Source organism: Chondrus crispus, genomic scaffold, assembly GCF_000350225.1.
Source record: "Chondrus crispus Stackhouse genomic scaffold, scaffold_30, whole genome shotgun sequence".
Lineage (NCBI taxonomy): Eukaryota > Rhodophyta > Florideophyceae > Gigartinales > Gigartinaceae > Chondrus > Chondrus crispus.
In genome coordinates this window covers 135,459-158,717 of record NW_005179203.1, presented here as the reverse complement: position 1 = coordinate 158,717, position 23,259 = coordinate 135,459, and the positions used below count along the sequence as shown (strand labels likewise).

Sequence of the window (23,259 nt, the reverse complement as noted above, 5' to 3'; positions counted from 1 at the left end):
CCCCTGCTGCAGCATCGCGTAGCTCGCGTTCCCGTGGTCCATCACCTGCTCCTCCTCCTCGCCCGAACCGCGCCTGCTGCAGCTTTTGATGTTCCCAATGGAGCTGCTTTTCTTCCGACATATTTTCCGAGGCTGCTCTTCAGCAGACGGGTTTTCTGAAGAAGGGGATAAGTAATTGAGGTCGTGGTCAACCCAGTAAAGTTGGTTTTCGAGGAAATCTTGGATTGGATGCCTTGATGATCGGTAATCCAGCCAGCAATTGCAGCAACGTTGGGCCGAGACATCTTTTGTTCCTTTGGTCTGAATGCATGTGCTCTTATTACTGTATTGTGCGCTTGACGGAAGGCATCGAGCGAGTGACGACTCGGAATGACTGTGGCAGATGTGGGCAGATCTGTTTTGCGGAGGGATTTAAATGTGTTCCTTCGCAAGCGAGTGTTGTGTAGCGCATCACGGCTCCTTGCTGCTAGGGATAGCTTCTGCGCGTTAGACAAGAGCCATTTCTCGGACCGAGATGGCGAGATCGGTGCTGGAGCAGAGAACGCGACGGCAAGGAGGGCGCACACTAGCAGAAAGTGCCGCAGAGTAAGCATGTTCACTTGCGTCTGTTTCGGAAGCCGAGGAAAGTTTTGACGGAGGAACGGTATGCTGGACGCTGGCGAAAGTGGAGGATTAGCAGAAGCACTTAAGTAAAGGGCGGGAAGAGGGCCAAGCGACGCTGTGAGGATCTCGAGATCGGGGCGGTGAAACAAGGGTAAGCAAATGCACTGCATTATACGAAACGATATCGATGCTCTTCCTGGATTATGGTGCTTAACGACGGATCCACGTTTGAGACTTTTCCGTGACGGGCTGAAGAAATAGAGGTCGAGGGCCCAAAACCGCAGTGTTGGCAACAAGACGGCGATAAATGACTGTATACCGTACAAGCGGCACAGTCCTTTCGCTGGTGGCGGCAACAATGACACTCTGAGATGAGGATCACACTGTGTACCAATAAAAAGTTGTGGCGTATATCTGTATAGCAGATTGTTGTAGGATGACGCTTTTGAATCATACGTTATTAGGTTTTCTATACGGCACAAGCGTGTCCGACTTTTGATTGAGAGAGGTGTGCTCAAGCAAGGTAAACTGAACAGGTGGAGCGCACCGATTTGGACGTACGGTATGTGTGTTGGCACCTTGAGATCCAGACTTGGAGAGCAAAATGCCAGGAAGAGAGCATGGCTATGTGCCTGTTCGCAATACTGTATACAGAAGGTACCTGATGTCAGGTACAGTAATCTCTCTTTATAAGAATGAGGACGGGAAAGGACATTGCTATTCACGTAGAGAATATTCCTATGGTGGCAGTTATGATGCTTGTCCAGCAAGATTACTGGCCCCTGAAAAGAAGGAATCAATTCTCGTTTGCTTCTGCGTTTGCACTTTGGCAGCTGAAACGGCCCTCTGAGAGATCTCTCTTGATGCACCGAAGGTAGCGTAGTACAGCCAAATTCGGAACATCCGTCTGACCATTATACCAAGCATATCTCGGACATCTGTTTGGCCGTTTTCGAGGACCAAAATACGTTCCCTTCTACATACTGTACTCCATGGGATAAAGCGACATTCGAAATACTACATTCTTATGTCGTATATAAATAAATGTCATGAAAATAGGGTTGTTTTGGCCATTTCCCAGGACGGGAAACAGTGTATGTATTCTACTAAAAAGAATATTCTTTTGCGGGTCATTCTTTTAAAGAGAGACTACTGTATTGTAAAGCGCGAACAGGCACATACTGTCGGTTGTCAACAACTCTTAGCCGTTCCACAGGTATTCCAGCGCCATGATCCGGGCAACGGTGTGAAAGCTCGCTGAGTGAATTTCTGCGATGCGAGCAAAAGTTACAGTGTTTACCATGGCGGCGAGCAGGAGAGAAGGAAGGGACTCGAAGGACTTGGTGTGCGGTGATAAATCGTAATCCTCATGGTTCGGTCTTTACTCGTCGTTGCCGTCTCGTGGGTCTAAGTACCGCGTGTGACAGACTGTAATGCGGACAGTCTGTCCTTGCGGTCCGTGACGCGTGCACCCTTCAGCGTCTGATGAAGAGATTTGCGGTCCGTCAGTCCCGGGGGACGCTGAGGGGTGCGCGCGGATGTGGAGCTGGGGTGTGCTCTTGGATCCGGGCTGCGGGTGCCGTTTGGTTGGATGATTTGGCACAGCTCCTTGAACCGAATGGGGCCTAGCGCTTTGGTGAACAGGTCGGCGGGGTTGTGCACGGTGGGGATGTGCTCTACTGCTATGTTCGCGCTCTGAATGTGGTGCTGGAGGTGGTGGTGCCTCATATCGATGAGTTTGCGGCGACGTGTGGGGGCCGAGTCTTCGGCTATCTGGATCGTTGATTTGTTATCTATGAAGATGGTGGTTGGATGTTGTTGGGGGTGCTGCATGTCCGCGAGCAGTCGGCGGAGCCATAGTGTTCGTTGAGCTGCGCGGGAGGCAGCTATATATTCAGCTTCACATGTGGATAGGGCCACGACGTCTTGCGGAGAGGAGGTCCATGCTATCGGTGAGTGCCCGATTGTGTGGATAATTCCTGTGAGTGACTTGCGACTTTTCGCGTTTGCGTAGTCGGCGTCGCTGTACGGTCGGAGGCAGACGGGTGAGCTGGCGTGGTAGGATATGGTTTGGGCCTTGGTGCCCTTGAGATACCGTAGTAACCATTTGAGCTGATGCCAGTTTGCTTGTGTCGGTTGCTGGCTGTGTCGTGTGAGCTGGTTGGTGGTATGATATGCGTCATATCGAGTGCTGTCGACGACATATGTCAGGTTTCCGAGGATGGAGCGATAGTGGCTGGCTAGGGTGGGGGAAAGGGGTGCCGTCTCGTTCAGTGTTGTTTTGTTTGGCTTTTGCGGCGCGGGTGTGGTTTTGGGGTTGCATTCGGCCATGTTGTGCTTCTGGAGAATAGTATCGATGGCTTGTTGGTGTGATACGTCTATGCTGCCTTGTGCATCTCGTCTGATCTGCCAACCGAGATACGTGGTTGGAAAACCGAGGTTCTTGATGGTGTACTTCTTCTGCAGCGTGGCCAGGAGGTCGTCGATTAGACGTTGGTTCGACGCGGTGACTAAAAAATCGTCCATGCTGACGGTGACGAGCAGCGTGACGTCGGCCTTGGCGCTGGTGAACAGGCAGGGGTCACTGTCGCATTGGCGGTAGCCGTGCGATTTGAGGTGTTTTTGCAGTCCGGATGTGTAGCGATGTCCTGCTGAGCGGTCTCCGTAGAGGTTGCCGAGAAGCTGTCCCGCTTGGTGGGGATGTTTCATTGAGCCGTCAAATCGTGGGTGCTGGCGGACGTAGACGGGGAATTTTTGGTCGTGGGACTCATGGAGGTATGCTGCGGTGATGTCCATGTATTGTACGGGCCATTGGTTTGCTGCTGCGATTGCGAGTAAGGTGCGTACAGATGTCTTTTCGGCCATGAATGTGGATGTTTTCTTTGGGTCGAAGTGCTGTCCTGCCTTCATGCGGTCACCTCGTATAGAGCAACGGGCTTTGCGTTTCGCGATTTTGCCGTCGGGTGTGCGCTTGTACCGGTATGTCATGGTTAATGGGATGAGCTTCTCATTGGGTGGCACTTTTGTCGCTGGGATCCATTTGATAGTGCGCTGTTTGTCTAGGGTGTCTAGCTCGTCGTTGTGTGCTGCTGCCCATTGTTGGGCGTCCGGGTATTTGCGCGCTGCTTGTACGTGCCGGGGAGCGGTGGTGGTGGCGTTGATTTTGCTGGGCGGTGGGTTGTGTCTTGTTGTTGTGCGCGTGCCTTGCCGCTTTTTGTGTCGTGGGGTTGTGACATTGAAAGCTCGGCTGGACGTGTGCTTGGGGTCCTGGTGCCTGGCGTATGGTCGGAAGTCGATCGCCCTGATGATGCGGTATCGGGGGTTGTGTATGGTGAGGGTCATGACGTGGGTTTACGATATGGGGTACATATATCTTGGGGGTTCGCTGCGCCCTTGTAGTTTGGTTTTGTGGGCGTGTATGGGGGCGGTGCCGATTTGCCCGAATGCGAAGATGCGGGTCATGTGGGCTGGGCGTCCGTGCCAGAGTGTCCATGGACTTTGTTGGGTGGCGCTATGCCGCATGATGTTGTATTTGAAGGCCACATCTCGTACTGCATCTTCCCAGAATTTTGGTGGGAGATGGGCGTGGTGTAATGCGGCGCGCGCATTTGTGAAGAGCGTCTTATTGATCCTCTCTGCTATTGAGTTCTCTTGCGGTTGATGGGGCGTGTTTGTGATGTGCTGTATGCCGTGCGAATTGTACGTGGCCTTGGCATGTGACGATGTGAATTCCTTGGCGTTGTCCGTTCTGTATGCGATCGGGAGTTTGTTTTGGATGGCTAGGGTTTTGAATAGTTGGGGAATTATTGTGTTGAAATCCTGTCGGCGTCGTAGGTAGTATGTGACGAGATACCGACTCGCTGTGTCAATGCATGTGAAGATGTGTTCGTTTCCATGGGTCGAGGGTGGGGAGATTGGGCCGCAGGTGTCCGAGCTGAGCTGTTCCGCTATCTGCTGAGAGTGGTGTGCGAGCTGGTGTGGTTGGGGTTGTTGCCTAGCGTGTGCGCACGAGGAGCAACTGATGGGGGGAGGCGCGCCTTGGAGGCTTGGCGGAAGGTTGGGAATGGTTCGTTCTTTTGCCATGCGCTGTAGCGCTTTGGGAGGCGCGTGGTTGAGTGCTAGATGCCAATCATATGCTTTGGCTGTGTTGTGCGTGATTTGTTTGGCTGTGTAGGGGTTTGCCGTGTGGAAGTGTTGGATGTTGGGTGCTCGTCTTTTTGCCGTACTGGTGTTGGGGAGTAGGCGGGGGTTTGTTGTGTTGGCCTTGGCTGTGGTGAGGTTTGTGGTGTTGCGCTGTGTTGGGGGGGCGTGCGTGCGAGGGGGGTGCTTGGATGGTGCTCGGGGTCTTGTGCGAGCTCCTTTAGCTGTGTGTGCTTTGGTTCTTTTGCGGGGGGTCCAGGCGTATGCTTGGAGTATGTTGTGCCAGGGGGCTGTGCCGATTACTGTGTTGTCACGGTCTCGTATGCATGCGTGTTGGTGATTGAACGTGACCGTGCAGTTTAGTGACGTGAGAGAGTGTACGGATACTAGCGTATACGGTATTTGGGGGGTGTGGACCGCTCGGGGGCGTATTCGGTGTCCTCTATTCGTATAACTCTGTATTGTGCCGGCGTGCGTGCATGGTGTGGAGTGGTTAGTGGCTGTGATTGATTTGGTGGGGCGAGGTAATGGCCTCATGCGTGGGAACGGTCGGGAGGTGTGGGTGGGGTGTGCGGCGGAGTCGAGTATGAACATACCCTCTGCTGAGTATGTTTCGTTGTCGTCTGATTCGGTGTCGACGGTTTCCTGGTCTGGTTGTGTCAGGAAAGGTGGTTCCTGTACAACTCGGGCTTTGGGCAATGCTTTCTTGCGCGAGGCCTTCTGGTGTCGCGGGTGTGTCGGATCGCGGCATTCGGCGTCGGTGTCCTGCGGGCGCCGGAAACCTTTGGAGATGTGGTGTCGACAGGCGTTGGGGTGGTATGTCATGGGGTGGCGTGTGATGTGCCGTGGTGCGCGTTGTCGCGGTGTGCGAGTGTATTCGGGTTGTGCTGGTGTTGCTGATTGCCAAGGGTTGCTTGGTTGGATGGCTAGGCGATAGTTGTCGATCCAGTTGTACTTGTGCACGAAGTCTTTGATGCTCTTCGGTTGGAGGGAGAGCAGCTGGAGGCCTATTTGTGCTGTGTTGGGGTTCTTTTTCAGGCCGTCTATCATGTAGTCCACTGTGGTGGATTGGTTGGCCATATCGGGGAAACGGGCGGCTATCATTTGTGCTCGGATAGCTTCGTGGCGTTTGACGTATTCGTATACAGTCTGCCCTTCCTCGATTTGGCATTGCTCGGCCAGTTGCTTGAGATAAATGTGGTCGCTGGCATTTGTGGTGTCAAGGTGAACTGTGAGTTTTTGCAGGATGTCGTACGGGGTGGGTTGCTCCTCGGGCATTAGCAACAGGTTTGAGGATGTCTGCGGGGATAGTCGCGATCATCTTGCCGATAAGCGTTTGTTTCGCTATCGTGTGTGTGTGTACGTCTTGCTCATTGTCGGGGGTGGGCGGGTTGCCTTCTAGGTGATCAATGGCGTCGTGTGTGTATGCGGCTGATCGGAGTGCGATGAGCCAGGGACCGTAATTCGACGGTTCGAGTTTGGGGATGTCACGGCGGTCCATGATTATGGGATTGGAGTGGGCACGTGGGGTGCGTGGGTTTTGCGGTGGTATGTAGAGGAGGTCTGCAGGAGGCAGTGGGGGTGCTGGGGGGTTGATGAGGATTCAGGACGGGGCTGCCTTGTGTTGGGCGTTTCCGTTCCGGCTTGGTTGTGCACTGGGGGTTGGCTGCGGCGGGTGCGTGCCGGTCCTGCGTGCTTGGGGTAAGCGCGATCCAGTTTGTTATTCGATGTTCGGAGTGTTGCGTAGTGAAGCGAAGCAGGCCATAACCTGATAAATCGTAATCCTCATGGTTCGGTCTTTACTCGTCGTCGCCGTCTCGTGGGTCTAAGTACCGCGTGTGACAGACTGTAATGCGGACAGTCTGTCCTTGCGGTCCGTCATGCAGAAGGCCAAATGATGGGCTCCGGCTTTTGAAGAGGTGCCCCCCCAAATGTTGCCCCCGAACTCGGGGACAAAGACTTGATTGTTGCCGCAAGGCAGCAATGCACTTCCTGATCGCAATAGTTTTTTACTTGGGTAAAAAAATAGAAAAGTCCGCCTGTTTTGTATTTTTGGGTTGTTATATAGATTTGCGCGGTGGGGTTGCTCTACACTCTTATACTGTTGTGAACCAGCCTACGTGGTAGCGCATACTGTAGTATTTGTGAACTGGTAGATACAGGTTGAACACGTTTTACACATTATGATTATGAAACGAGGTCATACTGGAAGTGCACGTGTCACAATTGACGCACGCCGCAATGCGCCGTGGCCGTTCAGTGAGGGGTCGCATAGGCAGAACTCAGGGAATGGAGGCACTCTAAGAGAGTGCAAAAGGCAGCGAACGCAAAAAGAAAGAGCGCAGAGGAACGGGAATCGCAGGACGAGAAGAGGGAAAAATGATAGGTACTTAACAGGGAAGCTAGAGTACGATAGTCTAAAGAAAAGAGTCCGGGCAGGGGGTAGAGCAGACCGAAACACGCCAGCCAAGTGCTGAATACATCGCAACGACCACAGACACGACCAGCCTTACTGTAGACAGAAGGGAGTCAGCCATACCAACATACGCTCTCTGTTGGTATGACAAGCAACCATTTTACAACTGTACGTAGAAAGCTGTGAGCAATCGATTGAGATATGTTTTCTTTAATTTCAACCACGTCGTTCTGATATACGGCGCACTGTCTGGCGCTGGTACGCACGGCGGTGCACCTTGGCCCGTGTCGGAGATGTTTTTCAAAATATTTTGCATGTCCGATTTTTTTGTCACTGTCTGATGTCAGACAGTGACAAAAAAATCGGACTTTGTTGTCAACAACACCAGCACCCCCCCTTTACATTGTGGGATTACACCCACCTTCCCACCGTGCCTCGTTGCCGTGCCGGGATAGGGTAGCGCCGGCAGCAAGCGTGCTCTCTCACAAACCCCAATCAATGTCCCCTTGTCGCGTGGCCGTCGACGGGGCCGTGGCGTGGCCGTCACCCTCAGCGGCGGCTCTAACTTCAAGTCGGGCGTTTCCTCACGTAGCACATCCTACTTTGGACACAGACCGCTGAGCTGAATAGGTGGACACGGTACCCACAACGACTGAGTAGGCCGGAGAGACATGACCGAAATATGACCCTCATCGTGGCGACCGGGCACTACCGGACTCTGAGTTTCTTCTCGGGCGTGTATCAACAATGAAGTCCAGTCAGTATGAAATCTCAAGGAGCAATGCGTCCCAAAAATATGAAAGTTAGCTTGCTTTTAGGAAACGATGCAAATCGCGTATCAGTGTGAAATTCAATTTTGGCACTGCGCCACGCCAGTTCACCGTACGTCGCTGCTGTGCCGCTCGTATTGTACTCAGCCCAAGTTATCTCTCCACAGAAAACAATTACCGTAAGCCTTCAAAACGCTCCTGGGGCAGGTCCCTTCTTTCTCTACCCATCAAGGCAGATGCGTTGTCCGTCCACTGGCCCCGCCCCTCACATCACGATCCCGCTAAACTCTATCTCCGCACCCATCCCTCCGAAATGCCAGACCCACCTCCTCGCCCATTCGCTCCCCCCGTCTACCAGTTCATTTTTCCCATCGACTCCCATTGTTTTTTACCCTCCTCCTTAGAAAAAATCCGCTTTCGCTTCAGCATCACTCCCTGTTCCTCAACGGCCTTCCGCTTGCAGTCTTTCGCTTCTTCCTCCCTGGTCCGTAAATGCTACGCTATGGGGTCAGACAGCATAATTTATGCTCTCGGCCAATGCTCTCATAAATCATGGGAAGCCTGTGCCTACATGCACACATTATTATTCCATGGACTCGGCATCAAACTATTAACAGGTATGCGCATAAAAGCAACAGCATCTCTAATGCTTTCTGTCAGTGATCGATAGAAATGCTCTTCACGGCGCAGGTGTCTCCTGGAATAGAATCTTGATTCATTGGGACGGCATCTACGAATCGTTTCAAATCATGGAGGTTTGACTGTTCTGTTCCTTAAATGCAAAACGGGATTTATCTACTGTGATTCGACATGCAATCGATGCTCTAGCTTGACTAGCCATAGCACAAGCACCATATTCAATACATGGATATCTAGCTAGAATTTCCGGGATGTAGCCAAACAAAGCTTCCACCACAATCGAGAGAGAAAATATACACTCATGGTCCCATCCACTGGTGGGGTGCTGCTTCCTCCTTCTTTCGTGGTAGAAACACCGTTTCTCAAATCTTAACCTTCGGAGATGAATGTTAAGAGCGGACGCCGTCCAAGATCGGAATACCTTCGGCAATCGCAACTTCCTCTGATAGACACAGCGTAAGATTGATTACCCGCGCGCATACTTCCCCGCCTGTTAAGCATTCGGCACTGGACGAGCAAACTTGCATTCCACCTGACGGTATGCAGATGCACGAGTCGCCAGCAGGGCACGTAATCATGTTTCCGTTTGTGCAGAATCTTCCTTCTGTACAACCTGAGGAGCACGTGCAAGTCGATCCGGTAATCCCGTCGCCACTGCCACCATGTGAGTCTGCGTCCTCATTTGCGGGTGTCTCCTCCGGAGTACCAGAGCTCTCGATCTCCACGATGGGAATGTCTGCAGCATTTGCGGTTTCTTCAGAAAAACAGACTGCACTCTCAGTTAGCTGCACGCACACTTCTCCAGCTGTTGAACAATCGGCGCCAGACGTGCATGCCTCAAGTCCGTCCGATGGTAAACATAGGCAAGTCTCGCCAGAAGAGCACGTGTCGATGTTCTCTATGTCTGTACAGATTCTTCCATCCGCACATTCCGATGAGCTCGTGCAGATTGCACCGGTAATCCCGTCACCACTACCGGCGCTGGAGTCAGGGTCATCAGTGGTGTCGTCGCCAACGATGGGAATGTCTGCAGAAGTCGCAGTTTCTTCAGAAAAACACACTGTGCTCTCACTTGTCTGCACGCACACTTCTCCAGCTGTTGAACAATCGGCGCTTGACGTGCATGCCTCAAATCCACCCGAAGGTACACATATGCAAGTCTCACCAGAAGAGCACGTGTCGATGTTCTCTATGTCTGTGCAGATTCTTCCATCCGCACATTCCGATGAGCTCGTGCAGATCGCACCGGTAATCCCCTCACCACTTCCCCCATCGGGGTCTGTACTATTACTTGTAGGTGTCTCTACGGGATCATCAGAGCTCTCGGCGTCCACAATCGGAATATCTGCGGCATTTGCAGTTTCTTCAGAAAAACACACTGTGCTGTTGCCTAGCTGCACACACACTTCTCCAGCTGTTGAACAATCGGCGCTTGACGTGCATGCCTCAATTCCGTCCGAAGGTACACATATGCAAGTCTCGCCAGAAGGGCAGGTGTCGATGAATCCGTCTGTACAGATCCTTCCATCCGCACATTCCGATGAGCTCGTGCAGATCGCACCGGTAATCCCCTCACCACTCCCCCCATTGGGGTCTGTACTATTACTTGCAGGTGTCTCTACGGGATCATCAGAGCTCTCGGCGTCCACAATCGGAAAATCTAAGGCATTTGCAGTTTCCTCCGACAGACACACTGTGCTGTTACCTAGCTGCACACACACTTCTCCAGCTGTCAAACAATCGGGGCTAGACGTGCATGGCTCAAATCCGTCCGAAGGTACACACAAGCAGTCCTCGCCAGCAGAGCACGTGTCGGCCTGTGTGTTTAAACAGATCCTTCCATCCGCACATTCTGATGAGCCCGTGCAATCATCACCAGTTAGCCCCATGCGATTTGCGGTTGGCAAAGATGTGCGAAAAAGTCCTGCAAAGTCTTTTGATGTTCCCAATGGAGCTGCTTTTCTCCCGACATACTGTCCAAGCTTGCTCCTCAGCACACGAGAGTTCTGAAGAAGGGAATGAGTGATTGATGCCATGTTCCGACCAGAAAACTTTGTCTGCGAGACGGTCCTGGATGGGATGTGGTGATGATCCGCTAGGAGGCCCGCAAGTATAGCAATTTCGGGCCTGATCATTGTGCGTTCCCTTGGACCAATTTCATGTGCCCTTCTTACCGTATCATGCGCCTGTCGAAACGCATTGAGAGAATGGATCCGAGTAACATCAATAGGCCCGGGCGACATCTTCCTTTTTAGGAGAGATCTAAATATGTTCCCCACCGGATGCCGTCCGAAGCGAGTGTTGAGGAGAGAAAGATGATATTTTGTTGCTAGTGGTAGCCTCTGGGAGTGGGACAAGAGCAGTTTCGCCGGTCCAGAGGGCGATACTGGGGCTGGAGAAGCAGCTGCGAGAGCAAGGAGAGTGCATAGTACCGATAAGCTGCACTGAAGAAGCATGGTGACTTGCGGTTGTCACTGGACTTGGAATGCTTTGACAGAAGGATGGTGAGTTGAATGATTGATGGTCTCAGAGGTAAGTGGGGTATTTAAATAGGACAGGAAGCATGGCCAAACTACTGAGAGGGGGTCTCGACATCAGGGTAGTGAAAAACTAACACAAATCTCTCGTTCGAAACTGTACACACCCGTCTCGAAGATCGAGTCACGAAGGTCCCCCGTCTTTCAACTTCGACACCGATTTTGAGACTTTTAATGAAGGTGCCGACCAACAAGAGTTGGTATCCAAAACCAGAACATTGCCAGCGAGACCGTGGTGCTGTGCGTATACCGTGGTCTTCTCGATGGTGGCGAAACCTGTGGCAACAATGAAACCCTGAAATGAGGATTCGGAGCAATTTTTTCCAGGGCTTATACATCGCTGTACACGTACCCGCAAGCAACTGGGGTGTGGGAGGTAAAATTTAACTGTTCGGTCCCTAATTCGTATTTTTCTTGTTTCTGAAACTAAGCGGGATAGATTTAAACCAAAAACCATTTCTTTAACGATTTGGACAGTTTAGAGAGTCGAGCCCATCTTCCAACGAAAGCGCATCTGTGGAACCAACAGTCGACTTTGGATATGGGCACCCGCTCAGACAACACGTCAACTAAAAACATTCAAATGAAGCCTGTTTAAAGAGATTTTCCTAATTCGTGTTTCTGGCGCATTCAACAGAAAGCGACGTGGCCCATCAATCAGATCTCAAATGCACGCCTCACAGCCCTCATCTTTACACAATGTCTACGAATCCTTCTTTTGTCAGACAAAATCCGGGCCCGAGCTGACCGTTTTGGGGCGAGAGCACACAACCTAGGCATTTCGGAGGCCGTCTCCTTCCCACGGTTATTGGTTTATGTAGTTCTATTCCATTTTTTTGGTCTGCATCATGCAGTCCATCCCCGAGTGGTTAGGCTATGTGGCGCCCTTTTTGATGGCGCCAAATGGGTTTGCATACTCGGAGAGGAGCTTTGGTTGGCACTATTTCGCGCGAAGGAGGCGGGAGGAGGTAATATGTTCCGCAATTTTATGGGAATTCTGAATACGGGTTAGTAAAACAATACGAATTAGGGATCGAACGGTTAAGCAGAATTGAGATTTGAAATACTGTACAAACTTTAGATTTATGTCATACTTGCATCATCTTTCCGGGTAAACCACATGCAAGCAGAGCATGTTCGCGTTTTCAAGCTGAGAGAGATCCAGCGCGGCATGCGTGAGGCAAAAGGAGCAGAGGGCGTATCGATTTCGACGGGCAGGCAACTGCTGGCAGCGTGAGACCAGGGTGACACCGAGCAATGAAGGCGAAGAAGCGAGTCATGTATTGAAGCCTTTGAAGTTTCACCTGAAAACCCCTTTCACTTGTAACCTGCGCTGGGTGTCTTTCAAGGTTTTAGTTCCAAGATCCGGGTAATCATGTGAAGGTGCGATGAGTGAAATTCTGCAGTTTGTAAGTGCATCGCGGACGGAGAAGCAAAAGGCAACAATGCGTTGTATCAATTTGTGGTTCAGGGTTGCGCGATCATCTCCGCTTTCAGTGGGTCAAACCGAGAAACGCCAAGCGACTTTTGACGACAATGCAAGCAAATATGCGACGGATAAATTTGTGGTTTGGTCACGAAAATACGGAACACAGTTTTCTGGGTATATTTAAGGACGCAAATGCGGTCGCGTTGCCCTGTACTGTGCCGTGGCGGAATGAAGACTACATGGTTGCCCTTCAGATCGGCAACAATGCAGCAATTCATGGAGATATTAAAGGTTTACGAGTGACGACAGCTGTGGCTGTAGATCAGCAACAATGCAGCAATTCATGGAGATATTAAAGATTTACGAGTGAAGACAGCCGTGGCTTTATTCGAGCGTAATTTTAAAAGTCCATGCGCTTCGCTCCGGGATCGCCCTGCTGTACTGCTGCAGCACTGTTATGAGGGCCATACTAATACTCGTAGCACACGCATGACAGCGCCAACGGCTCTCAGGACACAGCGTCGTACGACGGAGTCAGGGACTCTCCTCATTAGGGAGCGTTCATTTTTGAAGATAACCCACCATTACAAGAAGCGCTTTACATACTGTAATAGATTTCTGTCGCAGCAGGATCTCCAGCAATAGTACAAAGCTCACTTCTTCAACTCTGTTCACAGCAGTTCTAGACCTCAATGATGGATGTGTCATCCGAATCCAGCAGTGACTGGAAAAGTCTAGAAGATATTCCCAAAAATTAATATTTGTGACAAATGCCACGATGGCAAATGCGGAGATTGGGCAGATAAGAAAATAGGGCATATCTTTAGAACTCTAGATGCAATACCCTGGAATGCTCTAGGCAGCCAAGCACGCCTCCCTTCAATCGCGAGTTCCATAACGACCATACATACATCGTCGGGGACGTCTGGAAAGGTCCAAGGAGAAACTGAGGAATAGTTTGCCATGCTGTAGAGTACCGACAAAAAGTCTATATAAGCCATCGACATTTAGAGGTAGACGCAAAAGGTGGGGGAAGGACAATGAGAAAAATAGAGACAAGAGAGAGAACACGTTCAACTAAAGCTTGTTGATTATAACAGAGTTTACCCTTCTGACCGTCCCAACTTGCTACACTCAACTTCTCTACTCAGGTTCCAGGAAAGAACCACGTAACAGTTTAGCAGTCTACTGTGGTGACACGCGTGGGAAATAACTTTCTGTATATTCGGACCCGTAGTCAATGGCCTATATGTAATATGCTACAGTACTGATTGCCTCAATTCAGCGGAATTGAAGCCGGCTACCGCACATGAACTAGAACGCTATGACACCGCAACTGCATATGAAGTGCAGCATAAAATGGTCTTCGTGCGGATACGTTAGGAAAATAAAAAGACAGCGACCTAAGTTTGAAAATTTCAACATTGAATACATGCCAGGCCAGTGATGGTTCTGGTGCGACGCGCAAAGTGTGGTGTCATGTAAAGGACGGGGAAAGGTAAGGGAGGACTCAACTCGCGTCCGCTTCTCTCTCCTGGCAAGTCGATGGGCATGGTGATGCCCCCCGCCCTGTTTCCCAAGCGGGGCATTTTTTAATCGGCCCCCAGACCTCCGCCTTTCGCTTTGGGATCTTCCTGTCTCCTGATCCCGGCGTGTCTCGAGAAATAATTCGCCCGCCAGTATCGGCCTACTGTCTCCTGTGGCGCCTCTAGAAATATGCTACAGGATCTAGACCTAGCTAAACACCTGAACCTGCCTTGCAGGTGCAACACCCGCCCCAGCCATGCCTCCACTTGCGAAAGTAAACGCTCTGTGCTGTTGGCGTACGCCGCGCCAGGATGCTCTTCGAAGAACTGTTGTGCCTGCACGAGAGAATGTGAAGGGAGAGTGAAGTTCTCTACCTCCTCTTTATTGTATGAAGAACTGTCTTCGTCTTAAGTAAACGAGGGAGAGAGAAAAAGGATAAACTAAAAACCATAGCCGTAATGATGCGTAAAATGGCAACTGGCAAGATGCCATGCCTGTAGGGAAATGTTGCCTAAAATGGGAACAGGTACGTGGTGGCAGAGTGCCACTATAGTCCCCTCATCCAAGAAGCAGCTTTGCTTTCACGAGCTGCTGCTGCTAGTTCCTGATTTGCAAAGCTTTGAAGGAACTGCTCGAGCATCTCTGGGATATCCTCTCGTATGGTTACAAAAGGTTCCCACGTTGGCTGCTCATGTGTAAAGCCCCTCCATTTGCAGTTGAGTTCAAACTGCTTCGTCTCGGCGTTGAAGCGTAAACCTAGAATTTTCGTCACTGTATTGTAGTGCGGGTCGTTGTGATCTATTGTGTCCAAAAGGATTCAGATAACTCGAGTGTAGAGTCGGCATAGAACTTTAGACGACTAACATGAACCAAAGCACGCGAGGCATCCAGCAGATCCTCGACTTCGTACACCAGAGCGGACTCACAGCGTACAACACGGCGAGGACCTTTCCAGCGTACTCTGAGCTTGTTACCCGACTTACCCTCAGAGTCGGCGACGAGAACAAAGTCGCCGACATCGAAATTGACTTCGCGAACACCCGTGCATTTGTTGTGACTTTTAAGTGCCTGTTGACGCTTGCGGGTCTTTGTTTCAGAAACATTACGATGAAGTTCGTCTAGGGCTTTGATCAAGGAATCAGTGTGAGCTAGCTTCTGAGCTTTCACAAAATCCAGGGAGACTGGATGGGCTGGGGCTGGTGGTAAGAGTGTTCGCAGAGGGTTGTCAGCCGGTAGACCCGTGAATATAGTGACGGGGGCGCGGTTTCCCAGGCTTGGGCGAATCGAGTGATTAAGAATGCTTTGAACCAGACGAATAACTGATGGCCATTCTACAAGCTTGAGACGGAACTCAGAAATCAACGCCCTGGCTGCGCGTAGAACCTCCTTGCACATAGATTCTACAGTTCCATTGGACTGTGAGTGATAAGGAGTTGTAAAATGGTGAAAGGCATGGAGCGCTCGATTGAGCAGAGACATTGTCTGGTTCTTGAAATGAGAGCCTTGGTCCGATACCCAGGTGAGCACAACACCGAAAGAGGCAAACCAACGTAGTAAGACATCCACAACAGCTTCTGCGTCAGCCGTAGCACACGGTTCAAGCCAAACAAAGGATGACGCCTCATCGTTTATGATAAGACAGTAGGTGACATTGGTGATACTGTCGCCAAGATATAGGAAGTCGAAATGTATCAGCTCGTTGGGGTTTTCAGCATGAAGCGCGTGCGAGAGTGTGCGAGGGATGCTAAGGCCCCGGATAGTAGACGAACAGTGCAAACAAGTGTTGCAAAAAACGGAGATGTCGGTCCGCATATGCTCCCAGAAAAAGTAGCCGTGCACATTGGCAAAGGTTGCATCAGTACTGCGATGAGCACCACGGCCACAATGACCGATTATGCATAGTCTAAGCTGCATTTGAGTGGCTGTGACTGGAATCCAAATCAACTCTGAACGGTTGACTCGTAGTCCATGAGAGTTTTTCCCAGAGGGGGGAATTTCCCAGCCTCATCAGGAGGAGAATTGATAGCCAAACGTTGGACCTCTGCAAGATCATGGTGGGTCGGCCATGTGAGATCTGGTTGGAGGTGCGGGGCGACAGGCGCACGCATCAGGGACGCCAATTTGGGAGAGAGACGTACAAAATCCGTGGCACCCCAGCGACATAGAAGGTCGGCCCAAACATTGTCGTCTCCAGCAATGTGCATGATGTTGTAGCGGAAAGCCGTGAGCTTCATTGACCATCGTTCTATTTTGCTGGCCACGTGTTTCGCAATGTTTGGAGTGACGGTGAACGGGTTGAAAATGAAAGTTAAATTCTTGTGGTCTGTAAAAGCCAAAAGCCCGAGGGTCGAAGCAGGATGTAGTCCAAACGCGTGACGGACTCGACAATCGCAAAGCCTTCTTTTCAGGAGTAGACCAGCTAGCAGCGCTTTCGCGGAACGAACCAGACAAGAAAGAAAGCGGTTCGTGACGTTGATCAACACAAGGAAGATACTTGTCTTAAGACAAGGATCTTCCTTGTGTTGATCAATCCAGATCCCTCCTGAATTCAGGAGGGATCTGTGTGAGTACCGCTGCCCAATGTTTATCGGAAGCGTCTGTAAAAAGACACAATAATTTTGATTCATCGGGATGCGCAAGAGTGGCTACGTCATGTAGTGCTTGTTTTACCGAGCGGAAATAGGATAGGTGGTCAGTATTCCAAGAGGTGCGGTGCAAAGCAATTTTCTGGGCACATTTGCGTGTGCGTTTGCCGGCCTTATCATACACTTCTTCCAATAGCGACGCGAGGGGTTCAATCAGTTGATTAAATTGTGGAATGGAGGACCGCATCCAGTTCGCAGCGCAGACAAACTGCTGCAATTCGGCACCGTTTGTGGGCTCTGTAATTGCGAGTAGAGCGGACAGACGACGGGGATCCAGACGGACTCCGTGCTGGCTTATAAGTCTACCGCACCAATTGACCTCACGAAGAAAAAGACGACACTTCGTAGAGTGTAGTTTCAAACCATATTGCCTATAGAGGGCAAAAAACTGCTCCAACACGTGCAGTAGCTCGGCCTCAGTACGAGCGTGCGCTAGAATATCGTCCAACCATTGAAGAAGGCGTTCTCGAAGTGGCGAGAAAACGTCCTGGATACTACTTTGGAAGTAGGCTCAGGCTTTTTCACCGCAGGCAACACGCGTGTCGGCGAATACACCCCATCAGGACATGTAAAACTTTGGCATTCCTGAGACTCAGCTTCCAAAGGAAGCTGCCAGTAGCCATGACAAAAGTCCAAGCAGGCGTAGCATGTCGTGGCACGAAGCTGTGACAAGACACTGTCGATGTGCGGCATTGGCCAGACAATAGGCTCCGTTTGTGCGTTGACAGGGCGTAAGTCCACTGTGAAGCGGAATTGCTCCGGTCCTGGTTTTGGGACAATGAGCGGAGCGGAAGCCCAACGACTGTTCGGATTGCGGTAGATTATACCAAGTTGGAGCAGCTCATCCACCTTCTTGCGAAGAAAAGCGGTCTGAGGTGGGGAGTATCGACGGAGTTTGACCCTGACAGGCCTGGAATTTTCACGTAGCCGAATAGCCATGGGAGCAACTTTGGCAGGGCTATCGGACCCCATCTTGTTTCTGAAAATATCTGAGTATTCCAAAACGAGTGAGCCAAGCTGTTCAGACAAAGACTCTGGAAGACCTTGTTCAGCGGCCTCGGAGAGCAGCTGGTGAAGATCAATCAGGACCTCCGTGTCGTCGTGTACGCCTGTGAGAACGTCCTCTTCAATTTCGTTGTCTTCTATGTCCGCCTGGCAATCTTCGTAGAAGCAAGCCGCTGGTGTCTGGGAATGGGATTGAGATTCAGCAGAATTTTGTTCTGTGCAATGGAGCAGTAACTGGGACAAGCGACTGGGCTTGTATGGAGGTGTCTCAACGGCTGTGTCGAAGACGGCTGGGGAGAAGCCAATGTGCGCGAAATCAGTGCCATGGTACTTTTCACGCACGTCAGCAACATGCTTATCCAGATCAAAACCTATTGTTTGAAGAATCGGACGAGCCAAAATGACCTCATCCATGGGTTCATCAAAAACGAGATACTCCAGGTTGCGAAGGCGTAGAGGACCCGTAGGGACCTGAAGGGTTGTCGAGATGCGAGCCTTGGACTTTGCCACTACGATTCTAGCGTCGGGATCGAAACGGTCCCCCATTGCCAGGCTCATTGAAATCGGTGTTCGAAGCGGGAGGACTGGAACGAAAATTCCCTTGTCAGCACAGCGTGAAAGATGATCCTGGGAGAGGGCGCAGTGGTCAGCTCCGTAGTCACCATTAATAGTAATTGAAATAGTGTCTGCGAGCATTGCTTGGTATCGACCGGAACCTGCAATTGGGGGAATGCCCTCACTGTCATCGACGATCGCGCTGCTGTTGAGGGCGCGAAGGCCCCGTTCTGCACGGTGTGACTCATGGAATGTCTTGAGTAATGCCCTCTTCTGTTCCTCGTCAGTCTTGGGACAATCTTTCACATAACGGTACCCATTACAGACGGATCTGTTGAGACACCGGGGAGGCTCCCGGGTTGAAACAGATTTGTTGCTTGTGGGGCTGCTTGTTTTTGGTCTAGCACTGCGCGAGCCATGGATTGCGTAAGAGGTCGGGTTCAAAGCCAAAGCTGAGCGATTAATCGTTGTAGAAAAGGACGGAATACCAAAGCATGACAGAGAACTGGACAATGACTGGCGGCCTAACTCCGAAGGTTTCATTTGTCCATGTCGGCGAATTGGAACAAAGGAGTCACAAAAAACGGCTTGCTTGACGACGTACTGGTAAAAAGCTTTCCAGTTCTTGCGAAGATCGCGCTGGGAGAGTTGAAGATCGTTCTCAATCTTGACCTTGAGGGGCTCGGGCTTGAGAAGCTCGCAGATGTGTGCAACTGCGACTTTGGGATTTTCCGTCAGAAGCTTATCCGATTTACGCACACGTAGTAGAATTTTGTAATTCGAGAAGAGCCTGACGATTCGTAGCCTGGCGTTAGGTTCACTGACGCTCATACGTATGTTTGCGCGCACAACGTTTGCCAACTGCTCCAGAGTCAACTTGTCGAGAGAATCACCCTGGTTTTCCTCTGGCCATTCCTGCAGCGGGAGATCGGTAAGTGCCTCGAAACTAGTGACAGCGGCTCCGAACTCCTCCAGTTCAATAAGTGAAGTGAGTAAATCGTTATCAATTGAAGCCTTGAGGGTAATAAGATCGATGAATACCCCACTAATTTGGGCATCCATGACTCGAAGCAAGTAGCTTTCCCTTTCTCAAAGGAAAAGATGAATGCTTTTCTGACCGAGTTGACGTAGCTCCGGATGTGAGATGGGATTAAAAGATGATGCCCACCTTTCGGGCCTTCAGCCATAGTGGGAATAAAAGTGTGACGTGTGCAGTCAGGTAGACAAACCTGCTTACGTAGTGATCACTGTGGTGCCTGCACGAGAAAATGCGAAGGGAGAGTGAAGTTCTCTACCTCCTCTTTATTGTATGAAGATCTGTCTTCGTCTTAAGTAAACGAGGGAGAGAGAAAAAGGATAAACTAAAAACCATAGCCGTAATGATGCGTAAAATGGCAACTGGCAAGATGCCATGCCTGTAGGGAAATGTTGCCTAAAATGGGAACAGGTACGTGGTGGCAGAGTGCCACTATAAGAACAAAGCACTTTGGAACAATGCTACAGCAAGGCCAAGAAACGTTCCAAACGAGCAGTGAAGAACATCTCATTGTCTAGACTATGGGGGGCTACACAGGACTCCGCCTTCGACCAGGTCCAATCTCATATAGCCCAGTCAATCAAGCGTGCACATCCAAAGCTCGATCACAGGCTTTGTCTGTTCACAGACGCGTCCGAGACACACGGTCCGAGAAAATAAAAAGACAGCGACCTAAGTTTGAAATTTTCAACATTGAATACATGCCAGGCCAGCTACAAGAATTCTAACAGACGAAACTTCTTTGACGTAGTGTAATCTCAACCATTATTGACCAAAAATACACATCCTTGACCGCATCCTCTTCCATCTATCCGACTGGGGCTTGTCCTCATACGATTCTGTCGGAGTAGACGCTTCAACTGTACAGGATACAGCTGCATCTATCTTGTTTATTCGCGTCGATGCGGATCAATCCTGTTTGGTAGAAGAAGATTGAAAGTAGCAAGCGCTACTTTTTCGATACGTTTTAGACGGTCCGAAATGGAACTACGCAGCAAATCTTTCATTGTGTAATTTCCTAAGTGAACTACACTACAGTGGGATATCCTGAGTGGCAACGAGCTTGAGCGCGGATCCGAATAGGCAGGTGTTACCGTAGGCATCAGCGCTTTCTCTAACGTTGTCCAGCACACTCCAGAGTACCATCATGGGAATAAGGAGGTCGACTCTGCAGCAAAAGCTCAGGGTTCGTCACCACAACACAACAACAAAACCTTAGTCTTGTATTGAAAGATTCAGCTATTTTTTGCGAAATATATAAATTAAATTGAACATTTAGAAAGCTACCCTTGGAAACTATTTCCTTAACTTAGTTTTGTTCGGCAATAACCTATTGCGGAACGCCGGGATAGCAGCTTTGCACATGACGAAAGATAAAGAATTTAGGCAGATTGAGTACTTAGTCCCCTCTAAGCTGGCGTTTTTGTTTTCGAAGTTATTTTCATGCGATTTTAAGGTGGTTTAAACAAACTCCTTTTCTAGACAAATCTAAAAACAACTAGGAAAAACATGCACATCCCACAAAGTTCATTCCAGCCCCCGAGGTAGAATTTAAGCACGGTGGCAGAGGTATCTTTTTCCTTCTTGTCGAGAAAGCGGAAGTCAAGAAAAATATGTCGAAAAGTGCCCTTATGTGAGAACAATCTTCAGAGATGAAAGTCAGGAGATGACGCCGTTCAAGATCGGAAAACCTTCAGCACTCGCGACCTCCTCTGATATGCATAGTGTCATTCCCAGTAACGGAACGCACACTTCCCCCTCTGTCAAACAATCAGCACTGGATGAGCAAACCAGCATTCCGCTTGCCGGTATACAGATGCACGAGTCACCAGCAGGGCACATAGCCATGTTTCCGTTTGTACAGATTCTGTCCTCTGTACAATCGGAAGAGGATGTGCACGTCGCCCCTGTAATCCCATCACCACTTCCGACATCGGAGCTTACGTCATCGTTGGCAGGTGTTTCCTCGGGACCACCAGAGCCTTCACCGTCCACGATCGGAATTTCTGCATCATTCGCAGTTTCTTCTGACAGACACACAGTAGAGTCGGGGGTTTGCACACACACTTCACCGACTGTCGAACAATCGTCACTAGAAGAGCATCTCTCGGGTCCGTCAGAAGGTAAGCAGATACACTGGTCGCCAGCAGGGCACGTAGTCATGTCTCCGTTAGTACATATTCTTCCTTCTAAGCACTCTGAGGAGAACGAGCAGGCCGCCCCTGTAATTCCGGCCCTACTGCCGCTTTCAGGATTTGTGTCATCATCTGTAGGTGACTCCTCGGGATCATCAGAGCTCTCGTTGTCCACGGGCGGAACACTTGCTTCACTCGCAACCTTCTCGGATAAACATGCGTTCCCCTCCAGGACCTGTACGCAAATTTCACCGATTGTCGAACAATCGTCATTTGACAAGCACGGCTCAGGTCCGCCTGAAGGTAAACAGATGCACTTCCCGTTCACAGGGCACGTAGACATGCTTGCATCAACACAGTTCCTTCCATCCAAACATTCGGATGGACTTGTGCACGGAGCCCCTGTGGTACCATCACTACTACTGCTATCGGAGTCCTTGTCATCACTTCCTGGTGTCTCCATGGGATCATCAGAGCTTCCACCATCCACGACCGGACGGTCTGCAGCACTCGCGGTTTCTTCCGACAGACATACTGTAAATCCGGATATCTGAACGCAAGCTTCTCCGATTGTCGAACAATCGTCGCTCAACGAACATGATTCGAATCCACCCGAAGGTGCACAAACGCACGGGTCACCAGTGCGGCACGTGGCGGCGCCAACATTGACACAGGTTCTCCCGTCTGCACATTCCGACGAATTCGTGCAAGGCTCACCCGATAATCCCACACGATTTGCGATGGACAAGGTTGTGCGATCGAGTTCTGCAAAGTCTTTTGAAGTTTCCATCGGGGCTGCTTTTCTCCTAGTGGAATGTCCTATCTTGCTGTTAAATTTATTTGTGTTCCGAAGAAAGGAACTAGTTAGTGTTGCCGTGTCCAGCCCAGGATATTTAGTTCGCGAGGAGGTCTTCGACTTGATGCTATCATGATCCGCAAGCCGACTGGCAAATACGGCAACGTCTTGTCGGGTCATCTTGTGTTCCCTGGGACCAATTGCATGTGCCCTTCTTACCGTATTATGCGCTTGGCCAGATGCACCTCGAAAATGGATCAGAGCAACAACAAAAGGTTCGGGCGGTACATCCCTTTTGTGGAGAGACTGAATTATGTTCCTCACCGGACGCCGTCGGAAGCGAGTGTTGTAGGGAAAAAGATGCCTTTTTGCTGCTAGTGGTAGCATCCGGGATTGGGATAAGAGCCATTTCGCCGTCCCAAACGGTGACACTGGGGCTGGAACAGCAACTGCGAAAGAAAGGAGAGCGCACAGTAGGGCAAAGTTGCGCTGAAGACGCATGCTGACCTGTAGTCGTCACTGGAGCTTGGAGTTCTTTGGCAGAAGAACAAATGGTTGATAGACGGCAGAGCGCAAAAGTCAGCGGGAGTATTTATGGCAGCAAAGACTCTGATGGAATCTGGACAATATGGTGGTGAAGCCCAGGACCGTTGACTGGTACGGCATCATGCATGAGACTCTGAAATTAACGTGCCGAGCAACAAGACTTTGTGCATGAAAACCTAAATTCTGCCTCCAAGACTGTGGTAATTTGCGCATACGGTACATTTGGTCATGCTGACGGCGACGCAACCGGCGACAACGATGACACTCTGACATGAGGATTGGCAACATTTCCAAAGGCTTGCGCAGGAGGAGACAGCATCGAGGTTTCAAGTGCATGCACTATACACTGCTGAATCATGTAAAACATGCAACACCGTTCAGGGAAGACTACATGAAAGCAGAGGCATATCCGTGTTTTGACCGAGGGAGGTACAGTTCAGCATGCGTAAGGCATAACAAACAGGTGTAGCGTATCGACTG

General features: G+C 50.5%; 1 protein-coding gene across 1 annotated transcript; it reads right to left on the bottom strand.

Moving 5' to 3' along the window:
* Positions 1–8,671: 8,671 nt before the first annotated feature.
* On the bottom strand, positions 8,672–11,163 carry CHC_T00005589001 (hypothetical protein). Its single transcript, XM_005717417.1, has 3 exons — positions 11,125–11,163; positions 9,193–11,012; positions 8,672–9,008 (listed from the first exon to the last, which is right to left on the bottom strand). Exons 1-3 carry the CDS (start codon positions 11,161–11,163, stop codon positions 8,672–8,674), a joined length of 2,196 nt encoding a protein of 731 aa, XP_005717474.1.
* Positions 11,164–23,259: the final 12,096 nt, after the last annotated feature.